Below are 11,955 nucleotides of genomic sequence, written 5' to 3'. Positions count from 1 at the left end.
AGCTCTGTCCGGTGCACTGTAGAGGTCGTGTTTTGTTTACAATTCGTTTCTTGTTTTTCAGTCATTTAAAACCTCGTTAAACCAAATAAAACGATCCAATCATAGTCTTGGTATTACGATGATGCAGGACTTTTTTTTTTGTTTGATTAAGTTGCCCCTATGATAAATTTTAGCACAGTAAATTACTGTTTATATTTTCTGTTATGTGCTATACCCATAGCACTAGATTTTGCTACTTGTGATTGATTGTGTTTACTTTTTTACTAAAGATCAGGGTTTGGATCATTCCCTTTTGTAAAAATTGTCATTGGCGTAGAAAACACAAACAAATAAAAAAAAGAAACAGGACAGTGTTGAATTTATTTATACCATCCCTTTTTGGAAGACTTCTAAAAAAATGTGTGTTAAGAATGTAATTTATGTTTTATGTATTAATTAAGAGTGTTACCCCAAAGTTTCTAGACTTTGGTAATGAAACATGTGTAGCACATTACTTTAATAGCCAATGGACATTTTGTATTGCCAACTCCATGTAAATGGTCAATTGCTTTCAGTATTTTGAATTTTCATTCCTTTTCAAAATTAAACTTTACCTTGACAGTTAAGTTAGTATTCTTATTCAGTTGCCACTAAGTTATTCTGTTTAAGTACATGAGGTGTTCTTAAAACATGTAAAGATATAGTTATGTGTACCAAACAAATTCATACAAAGCAATACAAATATTTGGTTCATATTCTTTATTTTAATGTTACTATTATACCCTATACCAGGATGCATTTTTTAAGGCAAATACAACTGTTTGAATGGACAAGGTGATAGCTTTGTTACCTAATAAGATTCTAAAGCCAAGATCATTTATTGAATATCCAATAATCAAGAACGGCTGAGTCCAGTTTTGCGCCATCAAAAAGCTTCCGACTTTTCTATGGGTCGTACCAGAACCTTCTGATTTCTAGACGATCACTATGACCAATTACATAATTAATTGACCAATTATGTCAGCTTTACATAATTAGTTTTGGTTTTAAGGCCTGGAAAAACAATTTATATTTTTGTAAATATATTTTTTTTAAACGTCAATTTCCACTGTGGACACCTCTTGCACGCTGATGCCATAGGCTAAGGTGCTAGTGGATAATATGGCTCAATACAGTTGACATAGTTCAACAAATTATGGAATTAATGTTCCTTTTTAAGATTCGGTTTATATTGTAAAAAGCTTCTTAGGAGTATTCAAATGTCGGACTATTGACCTGGTCGTTTAATGTATTTTGTACGCTTAATGCAAGTGTAAGTTACTTAAATAAGTCCTCCAGATTATCATGTGGTTTGGGATCAATAATTAAAAAAACTTTAGTCAACTTGCTTCAGGTATTGTATTTTATAAATGAAACATAGAAAAAAAGTCACACAGAGAAACTTTTACGCATCTCAATTTTACATCGCAAATTTTGTTTGCAAATGAATGAAACATAAAAACAAAACAATAAGGGCTATACAAGGTGAAGCTAAAAAAGTAACGTTTAGGCTTTCAGTGACATTAGTGAAGGGAAAGTAATGTCAATATCCCGAAACTGACTAAAGTCTTGTACAAAAAGTCATTTGTACATGTATAGCAACGATTCACTGATGTCACTGACGGTCTAATGTATTGAATCCTTTGTCAAGTCCAATGTCAGGCCAGTGTCTTCATTAGTTTAAGCATTTGGAGCGCTGTCGGAAGCTTGAGTCTTCTCTGTGGCCACCGACACAGTGTCGGATACCATGTCATCACCTCCCCCAAGCATTGGAAACTTCTTAGCAAGCTGCGCCCTGGAAAGTAATCACAAATGTAATTGCAGCACTTTAATTTACAAATATTTAATTTAAATTGGACCCTGATCTTAAACTTTTCTGTGTGGGAATGCTCACCACTGCCCAAAAATTAACAAACATTATACTGTAGGATTATTGTATAGGATTCTCCTTCTAGTAGAATGTGAACACTGTTCCCACGCAAGTAATACGCTATTGGCAAAGAAATAACCTTATATTAAAAAGCTAGAAACAAGAGGTTGCGCTAAAGCCGACAGCATAAGAGACAAAAAGAAATTGTTATTGCATTACGTTGAATGGTAAGTAGGCCTAACAACTAATTGCAACCACATAACCTCGTTATAATAACCCAAATTATTCTGTGAAAATCACATTGTGAGGTCAAATGCAAGTGTATGCCTCTAGGTACAAATGGTCAGTTCACAGAAAATCCTATAGTCCTAGGCCTACTCAGGATAGAAGTATAGTGCATATCTAAACAAAATTTTATGAGGATGGGGAAAGGCTCACCATTTTATAAGAGATGAGTGATGAGCAATTATAATATAGGGTGTGCTGTTAGCCTGGTTGTTTGTGTCTCAGGCTTTGGGACAGGAATCATGGATACAATTTCAGCTGGCATAACCGAAACGCATTTGAAATGCAACACAGACCCAAATATCTTTACAAAATGAGTAAATTTTACCATAGAAGATGTGATCAAGTTAATTGATAGAAAATCCAAGTAGGCTAAACACAAATTAACAGAGTCGTTAAAATAAAGTTAGGCCTAGCCTATTTCAGTCAGTAGGCCTACTAAGCGAACAACAAGTGTGTATTATGTAAACCTGTAATGTATGATGTATACCTGTAACCCCTGAAGCATTGTAGATGCAAACTCCCTTGGTAGGTAAAACATGTCTATTGTTTCAAAGCAACAACACAGTCCGTTCCATTATAAGGAGGCAATTGCAACTGATATCTTTCAGCAAGTTTGGGGGGCACAAACCGCCCTCCAAGATAATGGTATTTGCCTTCGAACCTTTCAGCACATTTTTTGGGTGCAGTGAGTGATATTAACATTTCGGGTTGGATCCCATCAGAAGGTGGACCTGACTCAACGTTCCATCCACTTGGAATATCAATGCTACAAATAGGTACGGAAGTTTTCCTAAGTGAATCCAGAACTTCGACAAACTCAGAACGAACTGGAGGACGAAAACTGAACCCAAATAAAGCATCTACTATGATGTCAAACTTCATATTGATTTTCTCCAAACTTGGAAGCACGTTAACGAATATAATTCCCATTTGTATACACTGATGGGTCAAGTTGCGGTACAGTTCCTTATCTGTGCGTTTGGGATAGTAAATTTCAGGGTCAAACCCAAACAATTTTAAATGCCTTGCACAAACAAGACCATCCCCTCCATTATTTCCAGGACCACATAAAACCAAAACGTTCTTCCGAGGCTTGGCTTTGTAACACTGATAAACTGCAGTTGCACAGCTTAATCCAGCTAATTCCATCAGTTGGTCTACACTAAACTTGTAATCATTGAACAATTCCAAATCAATATTTGTAGCTTCTTCCTGATTCAAATGTTTAACCATTGTAGAGTGTAATTGTACTTTATGTTTTAGGGTATTTCGTATTCTAGTACATGTAATATTCGTCCCTAGGGATGGCCAGACACTTCTTGATGTTAACGGCCTAAAGATCAAATTGATTGCGGAGCCAAAAATCTTCATAACATTTGAGATAGTTCATGTGATAAGATTTTAGATTTCATACAAAACTAACCTTGAAAATCTTATTGTTTCGTTTCATAACCTAAACACAGAATAAGTTATATTACGATCACAAATCCTAATGAACAAGAACAATTAAAGAGCTTGTTGGTAAAAAAATATAATAATAGTTAACAACTTATAAAACCACTACAAAAGTAGCCTAAGTCACTTCCAAATAATTTCTAAAAACAAAACAAACACTGTCTCTGTCACAGTGCGTGCAGTTTGGGTTTGTTTGTGTTTGTCGCAGATCACTGCAGACGACCGAGGTGGTGTTTTTTACACAGCTGGCTAGCGTAGAATGTTGCTATGAAGCTGAACCTCTTTACTACAGTAGTTTTAGCATTGACTTTAGATAAAGTCAATGGTTTTAGTCTTCTTGGTTATTTATGAGCAATAAGCAGTGATTTGATTATTGTATTTATCTTTGTTACTAGGTTCATTCGTTTAGTAAAGTATAAGTACTTTACTTTAAGGTATTACTTCGAAACTGGCCACATGAAGCACTAGTCTATCACTGAAGCAACCTCTGGCTAGCTCCAGTATCCCATGGCTATATTAAACCTTACTTTCCCATTTTCACAGGCCAAACGAACAAACTACAACTGTGTTCCTAAACTATATAACTTTACGTTCATCAATTAAGTAGAAAGTATAATTATAATGCATCACCGGGTACTAAACCAAATGATCCTGTAATACAATCCTTACCTGAATCGTGGGTGGTTGATAGCGTACACCCATGGGTCAACGCAGGAAACTACCTTAGCAAAGACAGCAGGGATCATTCCCACCATCGGCGTCAAGATAGACCTGCAAGGTTGGTTTGGTCGTAAGTATAAAGTGCTGTACACGAATACATGAGGTATAAGTTTTTAATCAGATTAAAATGTAACCTTTCATTAACACCTTCATTAAATTTTTTAACCTGGTTTAACTTTGTTGTATCTTTGGATACAATTTAACGTGAAATTTACGCTGGGGTCATTGAGCTTTAAATAATTATAATTTTCTATGATGCATTGAAGGTTTAGATTGTACCAGGGACGCCTGCATGAAGCCATGCCTCTTCCTGAGACTAGCCAAACATTTTAATCTACCCTTATAAATATTAAGACAGCTTTATTCGTTCAAATGAACCCCATGAATAATAATAATCTCAATCCGTTAATTAAATGTATTTCAAAAACGTAATACATAACCAAGAAACCCCAATGAAAATTGCTAAATAGAAACCCAAAAAAATTTGGATCTTTAAAACAGAGATTATATATTAACAAGCTCTGTTTTAAAAGTGCGTAGCGATTTAACCAGAAAACTTTCAAAACTCACCTGTCACCAAAGGTCCCTGTCAAAGCTACGAGGGCGTACGGAGTCCAGGAACAGACAAACAGGAAGAAGATCGTCAAAGCAACCTTGAAAATAACTTACGATTAGTTTTATTAGAAAACAATCCAACTATACAGAGCAATAATCTAAAAGTGCTAACATTGACAGTTATTACGTAAAGAGTCACCGACTCACAGAGATCAGTGTACAGAGGTAATACGCTTATGGGACGACCGTGAGAATTAAGCTTTGTTTTTTTTTAAATATACTTTTGACAAGCATGAAATAGCCCGAAATAATACTGCACACGGTATTTCATCTCCATCGTGAGCGTTGTAGTGCATGATGGTGAGGGGTGGTGTTCGACCTTGCCATAGACACCACCACCAGTATTAGACACCACTGAAGTGCACCATTGAAGGTTTTTTCTGTAAATTATTTCTGTGTATAAGCAAAAGCATTCAGCGCATCGAATATATATATACGTGTAGCCTGCCTTTACATTTGTTTAACGTCGTATTTTTGCTGTAAATTTGGGTGTATATAATACGAGGTCCCTCCCCATCGAAAGAGTATGGAGACATATAAATATGAAAGGACTTTTGCTCACACAGAGAACTGTAAATTTTTGGTAAAGTTATGTATATAAAAGAATAAACAATCAAAATAAAAGTTTTGATTCTGGCCTCTGTCGTGATTATCTAAGCTGGTTACCATCAAAACAATTATTTACATTTTGTATCTACCATTGTCAGTTTTGTCTAGTTTGTTTTTTACACGTAGATAATCTGTAGAAAATCACGTGTAATCTTTCTTGTTGATATGTTAAATCCATACACTAACGGAAATTGTAATAGTATGAAAAAGTAATTAATACCATAGACTAACCAACACAAGTAGACTTCTCATCCCATTGTAAATTTTGAAGCACGTTTTTCGTGTCTAGTTCATGTACGTGACACAAAGGCGCTAGTGTCGATGGAACTTTGTTTCCATTATTTTAGGGTTAATTTCTTGATTTGTGCTTTACTGTTTAGTTATATAACTAGGGGACAAGTTATTGTTTATGATTAGATCGTATTATTTGGTTAAACGAGGTTTTAAATGGCTGTAATTACGGGAAACAAATTGTAAACAAAACACGACCTCTACATAAACCGTACACGAACTAACAATAAAATTGTCTTCAGCTGTTCCATAAGGATGAGAAATCTACTAAGGGAGTATGTTTTATCTATGTTAATACCTTTGCAATCCTAATCTCGACGCTCTTCTGAGCAGCGTCTTGGTTGCTGGATAGCGACTTGACATTCATCTTCTTGGCCTGAAACAACACAAAATAGTAAATGATAAAGCCAATAATCTACTGGCCATAAAATACTTGAGGTAACGAATTCATGTACCAAGTTTAAGAAAATATTAATAACGTATCAACAAATCGTTGTGAAAAAATAAAACAAACCTTTAAAAAATCTTCTATGTCTCAATCAAATCAATATCTAAAGGGGGAAAATGTATTGGCTATAGATTTTCCATGTAGATATCTCGACCACAGCGTCCAAAGGGCTGTTAGGGGTATAAAATATACTTTATTCACACAACGTATTGAGAACAGCGGTTTTCAGTTCAATACAGAATTAAGCAATAATACTTTAAAAGAACTGTTCTAGCATTCGTGGGATTAAGATGAGGCTAGAAGGCAATACAAACATTGAACAACGAGACTGCATAGCAAAGTTAAGCCTGAAAATTGACACATTAGAGTTCAACACACCTGCTCCTTCAGCATCTTCTCGTGCTGCCTCACATGTCCGATTAGCTGCGAGTAGAACAAGATGATGAGGAACATCGGGATGCAGTAGGAGTAGACGAAGATTGAGCCCACGAACACTCTAGTGTTCTCGTCCTGAGTGAGGTAGTCGAACGAGCAAGTCGTCAGGTAGCCCTCTGTAACAAAATTAGTTTATTAAACAATAATTATCGTATTTCATGGAAAGGCACTCCATTTCTCATATTTCCTCTGGATAAACCTACAGAAAAAGTCACTTAATTTGAGAGATAGTTTTCATAGGTGACATCAGCTAATGGTGGGTTCTGAACCACATAATCGCGGCATTTTCTCAAAGTTGTCAGCGTCTCAAACTTTGTTGCAAGGGGTATGGGGTTCGATCATTGATTAAACATTTAGGTAAAAAATCGGCTGTAGCTGTTTTACTTTAATGGCATGCCAACTTAAGTATGCAGAATTCAATGATAAAATTCACTCGCTTAGTATTTGGTTATTTACGTAGGTGGTTAATCAATTAGTTTACCAGGTACGTATTTTCCCCAGTAGTTGTTGATAGGGGAGATTGAGAACGGGAGTGCATAGGCCCAGGCGAAGAGCACCAGAAGCAGGGTTTGCTTGTATGTGAGCCGCCCGTCCAGAGGAAATGCTATAGTCCTGTTGATCAAGTCCATAGATTAAATAAAAAGTAAACTCTAACATTGAAATATCAATACAAGGTTAAACAAAATACACACAATAGCAGTACCACTAAGATTTATTAGCATTAAATAATCAATATTATTAAAATAATTTTCGTGTGCAGCTAATCAACCCCTAATATTTATTTTTATAGGCATTTTGGGTATCCATTTAAAGCTCTTCAAAGTTCTTTAAGTTCAGTATTTTTAATTAATCACAAAATATTACGTGCACATAATTATGAGTTTACTATTGTTTGAATTAACTAATAATTTAAACCAATACAGTATTATAGCAAACTGCTGATTGATTTATCACTTAACACAGAATATTTTCATTAGTTGGTAGACCATCTCAAAATATATTGCACCACGTTTTTTTTTTTTACTTCAAATTTTTACATTACATGGGAAGTCTATTCTGTGTATAGTCAATGATATAACAAATACATTAAACCTAGCATAACACTGCCCCTGCGATGTACGATGTACATACCCTCCCAAAACGGTCATACCTGTATCTGTCGTAGGCAATGATGGCGTTGTTGATAGCTGAGCCGATGCCGGCGATGGAGCCGAACAAGCCATACATATCACAACCGAACTCCCAGCCTATAGGCCTCTGGTAGAACGAGTTGATGATCAGCATGGGCATGTCCAGCATCATACAGAGGTCGAAGATGGCCAGGTTCACCACAAACACGTTGGACGGCGTCCGCAGACTCTTCGTGCTGCAGAAAAATACTCAGAGTTACTACGCATAGGGTAGTTTTAGATTCATATGTGTTGGATGATCTCAGTGTCAAGTATTGGATAATTTCAGAGTCAAGCATTGTACCACCAGAGAAAAGTATTGTCCGACCTCAAAGTAAAGTATTTGATAGTTTCAGATTTAAGTAATGACCTCATAAAGAAATATTCAATGATCAAAGTAATGCATTCAAGGTTAAGTATTGGATAATTTAGTGGTCACTATTGAATAATCTCAGAGTAAATTATTGAATGGCCCAAAAAGCATAAAGTACTAGTAGTTTTGATCGTGTTTTGCAACGGTAAAATAAATTCGAATTTAAAAATCTATTAACGATGTTCAAATTAGCTATTTAACGATTTGGAGGAGGTGAAATTATCAATATAACAACAAAGACATACAAAGACAACATAATTATCAACAAAGGGTATAGAATTGAAAAGGAACATGAGAAGGCCTTGACATGTAGTAAGGAAAGAAGACGAATTCCTGATCAAGACAATATCGTCAAATACTCCCAAGAGTAGATGACCAGGAGGGCCAAAGCTAAGATGAGGCCAGATCAGAAAAGACGTCTGTTAAGACTGAAAAGTAAGATCAGGAGGCGGATTGGCAAATCTGGAGGTAGTGTGTCGGCAAGGTAAAATACCACCTTGGGTACCAAAGAGGTACAGCAAGTAAATAAGTAAGTTCTACAAGGCTAGCTAAGCCTACTCAATGATACTTACGTGAAGAAGAGGTATATCACAATGAAGTTGCCCGATGTGTTCATTATCATAAGCATGGAGTAGATGGCCGCCAACATGAAGTGGGAGCTGAGGTCCGGGGCGAGAAACTGCTTCCAGTGAGGGTGTACCAGACCGGCGTGTTCTGGAGGGATGTTCCATCCCAGCATGTGTTCCTCCTCCATCATACCCCTGGATAGAACACATCAATCATCAATTTGGGTACCATTCAATGTAATCAAATCAGGTACAAAATAGAGTCCCTTAAAAAAGAAAAGTGTCTTCTAATTATCCCAACTATTTCAAATATTTCAGGCAGGTTGGTGGTTTAGTGGTGGTATTTTCACAAAGACCATTCACGTCTCGTAGAAAAATATACTATACAAAATTACAATAATGTAATGTTTTTATTTGTTAACAAATACTAACAGTTTTCCATATTTTTCCTACGCTATCAAAACTATTGTAAAAATCTAGAACAATACGCACTATTTTCTCTTTTTAAAGGCCCCTTTAAAAATACTATTTATTCAATTAATTATTATATAAAAAAAAAAAACATATCCACTGAATCTTTTCCCAAATATGAGAAATAAATAAATTGTATACATATTATTAATTACAATTATTACCATAGCGTAAACTTTACCTTGTATATTTTTTATTTATATATTCAAAGTTCAAGACGATTTAAAGGAAAATTTCAATCCAATATGTAAAGAGTGAGATTTAATGTTTTATTTCATACTGTATTCATGAAAAGTATACTTTAAAATAAGAAGAGACATGTATTCGACAATAGCACATGGCTACTCGACATCGGGCTTGAAACGCACATAAAATATACTTGAGGTTCTACTAAATATGACAACTCAGCTCTACTTCAATTTTAGTACAAAAAGTCAATGGAAAATGTGAAATCAGACTGTATGTGAAGGTTGATTACGAATACAATTTTAATACAAATGAAGTAAACTCAAAAATCATTTACGTTTTCAGTTTCATCACTATTGACAAAACTCAGTAATTCTTTTACGTCCACCGTACAGTAATTAAATCCACCAACACGGCAAAACACTCAAGTATCGTAAAGAAAAATCAAAAACAAAAACTTGTAACCAAAGTCAATCTTACCCTCTGAAGGCGAGAGGTTGGGAGACGAAGCTGTCGTTCAGCAACATGGTGATTCACTCGATTATCCTCGAAGGCTAAGGCTGAGATTCCCGAAGACAGGCGAAGGACGAAGGCTAAGCTCCAGGCGGTGGAAACAAACTCCAAAGCTTTGAGGTGCAAATTCGGCCGCACAAGCAAGCCGGACCTATCAACCTAGGGAGGGGAGTGCGCGGGCAGTTTATATACCCCCGGCATTGCGTGCCGTCTAAGCCGTGTGATATCAGAGGTACAATCCAATAGAAGTTGTCTTTGTCATCAGACCTGAGGGTGTTGCGGGGTTTCAGACCTCGACCCAATACTTAGTTGATTTGATTTGTCCAATGTGTTTAAGGTTGTGCAACCCAGGAAGAAAAGAGGCTAAAGAGGATAAAGGCGTGGGAAGTTTGGAGTGTTTCGTTATTCACGTTTTTGTGTTATGAGAGTTGGAATAATATAGGTTTGGGCTCAAATAGATTTTGGATTTTAATTTTTTTTATTTATTCAAAATGACTCCAGGAGCTACATTGAAACTGGCCATCAGTCGAATGCACAGTTTGGGCCGTTTCCGTTAATTTACTTCCACGATGTTTTTTTCTGACGATGATTGCATAATTATTTAATAGATTATTTTAGGTTGGGTTGGATTGGAACCAGGACACAACTTAAAACTGCAATTGTGTATTTAGATACAAATTATGCAGTAGTACCGTAGTGAATAACGGATTAGGTCCATAATGAGTAGTAAACGTATGGGAGTGAGACGTGGGAAAAGAGTGATTTTGCATGTTCATTTACACAGTAGTTCAATAATTTGCCTTTGATTCTAGTAAACAGGGAAGGCGTTGATTGGGTTGCTGCCATACGAATAGACGTTCCTAAATAAATTGCTGACACAAATGAGTTTTTCATAAATTTGAGAGGAAACGAGATTCTGCTGTCACGGAAAACCCGTTGAAAACATCCCGACAAAACTAGCATTCTTTGGACTTTTGTAAACATCGGTGTAAACGCGGTTTTAAATTTCCCGTACAGAAAATGAAGATCCCGTTTTGCTCTAAGTAATACTTAAATAAATAATTACTATCTTTTTATTGCTGGACAGCAGAAAATGCTTCAAATTACAGTAAATTTTCATTACTAAGGTTTTTAAACAAACATAACTATTTAACAAAATTAGCTGCGAATACTTATGAAGTTAAACGGGGCGAAGCCCGCGGGTACAGCTAAGTGTACAATAATCCAAAGAATCCCAATCGAGATTGGTTTAACAATTTTCCGTGTTTACAACAAAAACTATGTTTTACCAAGGTTTTACTTTCTCCCCCATACATAGTATAAGGAGGAGGTATTGTTTACGTCAAGTTCTTTATTTTTAGGATTGGAAATCTTTGTTTTGGGAGAGTGTGACAAACACTAAACCCCAAACAAGTGTTTTTTTCGACGTGATGTCTGTGGGTCGAAGGTATGGTATCTAATTTATTTGAAGTATGGATGTGTAGGCCTGCAGAGCTACATGTGATCCGATTTTATGAATTTTGGTAGCCTAATCCATATCGTATCACATAGTAAATTACTCTGTATTCTGTAATAGTATCTATAGGCAGTTTTTATTTTTTATTTTAAATTTTCATGGTGATTTATCCATAAAACCAAATAAAAATTGCGGAAAATCGGATTTGTATAAAAACGGCTGGAATGATTTTTATAAGAATTGTATGTGAAAGCCAGTATCCTTTCAGTAAAGTTTGTTTTAGTAAAATATAAATAGCTTAGTGAAAAATAAATAAATTATACAAGTTTTATAAAAATATAAACATAAACAAGCAAACTACAACAGTTAATTTAAGAATAACATGGAAACCAATATCCGGGTAATCAATACTCGTAAAAATCCCTTCAATATGGTGAATTATATTTGTTAAGCTCTTTAAAATATTTTAAAG

The 11,955-nt window shown here is 35.5% G+C and overlaps 2 protein-coding genes across 2 annotated transcripts; both read right to left on the bottom strand.

The window, feature by feature from the left end:
- Positions 1 to 1,354: 1,354 nt before the first annotated feature.
- Positions 1,355 to 10,182, bottom strand: LOC129003080 (opsin-3-like). Its single transcript, XM_054431306.1, has 9 exons — positions 9,995 to 10,182; positions 8,864 to 9,052; positions 7,900 to 8,115; positions 7,231 to 7,361; positions 6,693 to 6,865; positions 6,165 to 6,242; positions 4,922 to 5,004; positions 4,301 to 4,402; positions 1,355 to 1,813 (listed from the first exon to the last, which is right to left on the bottom strand). The coding sequence occupies exons 1-9, from the start codon at positions 10,039 to 10,041 to the stop codon at positions 1,699 to 1,701; spliced, it is 1,134 nt and encodes a 377-aa protein (XP_054287281.1). The 5' UTR covers positions 10,042 to 10,182; the 3' UTR covers positions 1,355 to 1,698.
- Positions 1,684 to 3,748, bottom strand: LOC129003081 (NAD(P)H-hydrate epimerase). The gene is made up of 2 exons (XM_054431307.1): positions 2,664 to 3,748; positions 1,684 to 1,813 (listed from the first exon to the last, which is right to left on the bottom strand). Exon 1 carries the CDS (start codon positions 3,545 to 3,547, stop codon positions 2,717 to 2,719), a length of 831 nt encoding a protein of 276 aa, XP_054287282.1. The 5' UTR covers positions 3,548 to 3,748; the 3' UTR covers positions 1,684 to 1,813; positions 2,664 to 2,716.
- Positions 10,183 to 11,955: the final 1,773 nt, after the last annotated feature.

Source organism: Macrosteles quadrilineatus, unplaced genomic scaffold, assembly GCF_028750875.1.
Source record: "Macrosteles quadrilineatus isolate MER2022 unplaced genomic scaffold, UCM_ALF_1.0 Scaffold_9__3_contigs__length_116548681, whole genome shotgun sequence".
NCBI lineage: Eukaryota > Metazoa > Arthropoda > Insecta > Hemiptera > Cicadellidae > Macrosteles > Macrosteles quadrilineatus.
Note: the sequence above shows the minus strand (reverse complement) of the source record. Positions and strands in the feature narration are given on the sequence as shown.

Coding starts and splice junctions, on each gene's coding strand:
- LOC129003081 (XM_054431307.1), bottom strand. CDS start 3,547: ATGAAGATTTTTGGCTCCGCAATCAATTTGATCTTTAGGCCGTTAACA.
- LOC129003080 (XM_054431306.1), bottom strand. CDS start 10,041: ATGTTGCTGAACGACAGCTTCGTCTCCCAACCTCTCGCCTTCAGAGG. Junction 7,362..7,899: donor ATTGCCTACGACAGATACAG/GTATGACCGTTT, acceptor CTTGATCAACAG/GACTATAGCATTTCCTCTGG. Junction 1,814..4,300: donor ATCAACCACCCACGATTCAG/GTAAGGATTGTA, acceptor ATTACTTTCCAG/GGCGCAGCTTGCTAAGAAGT.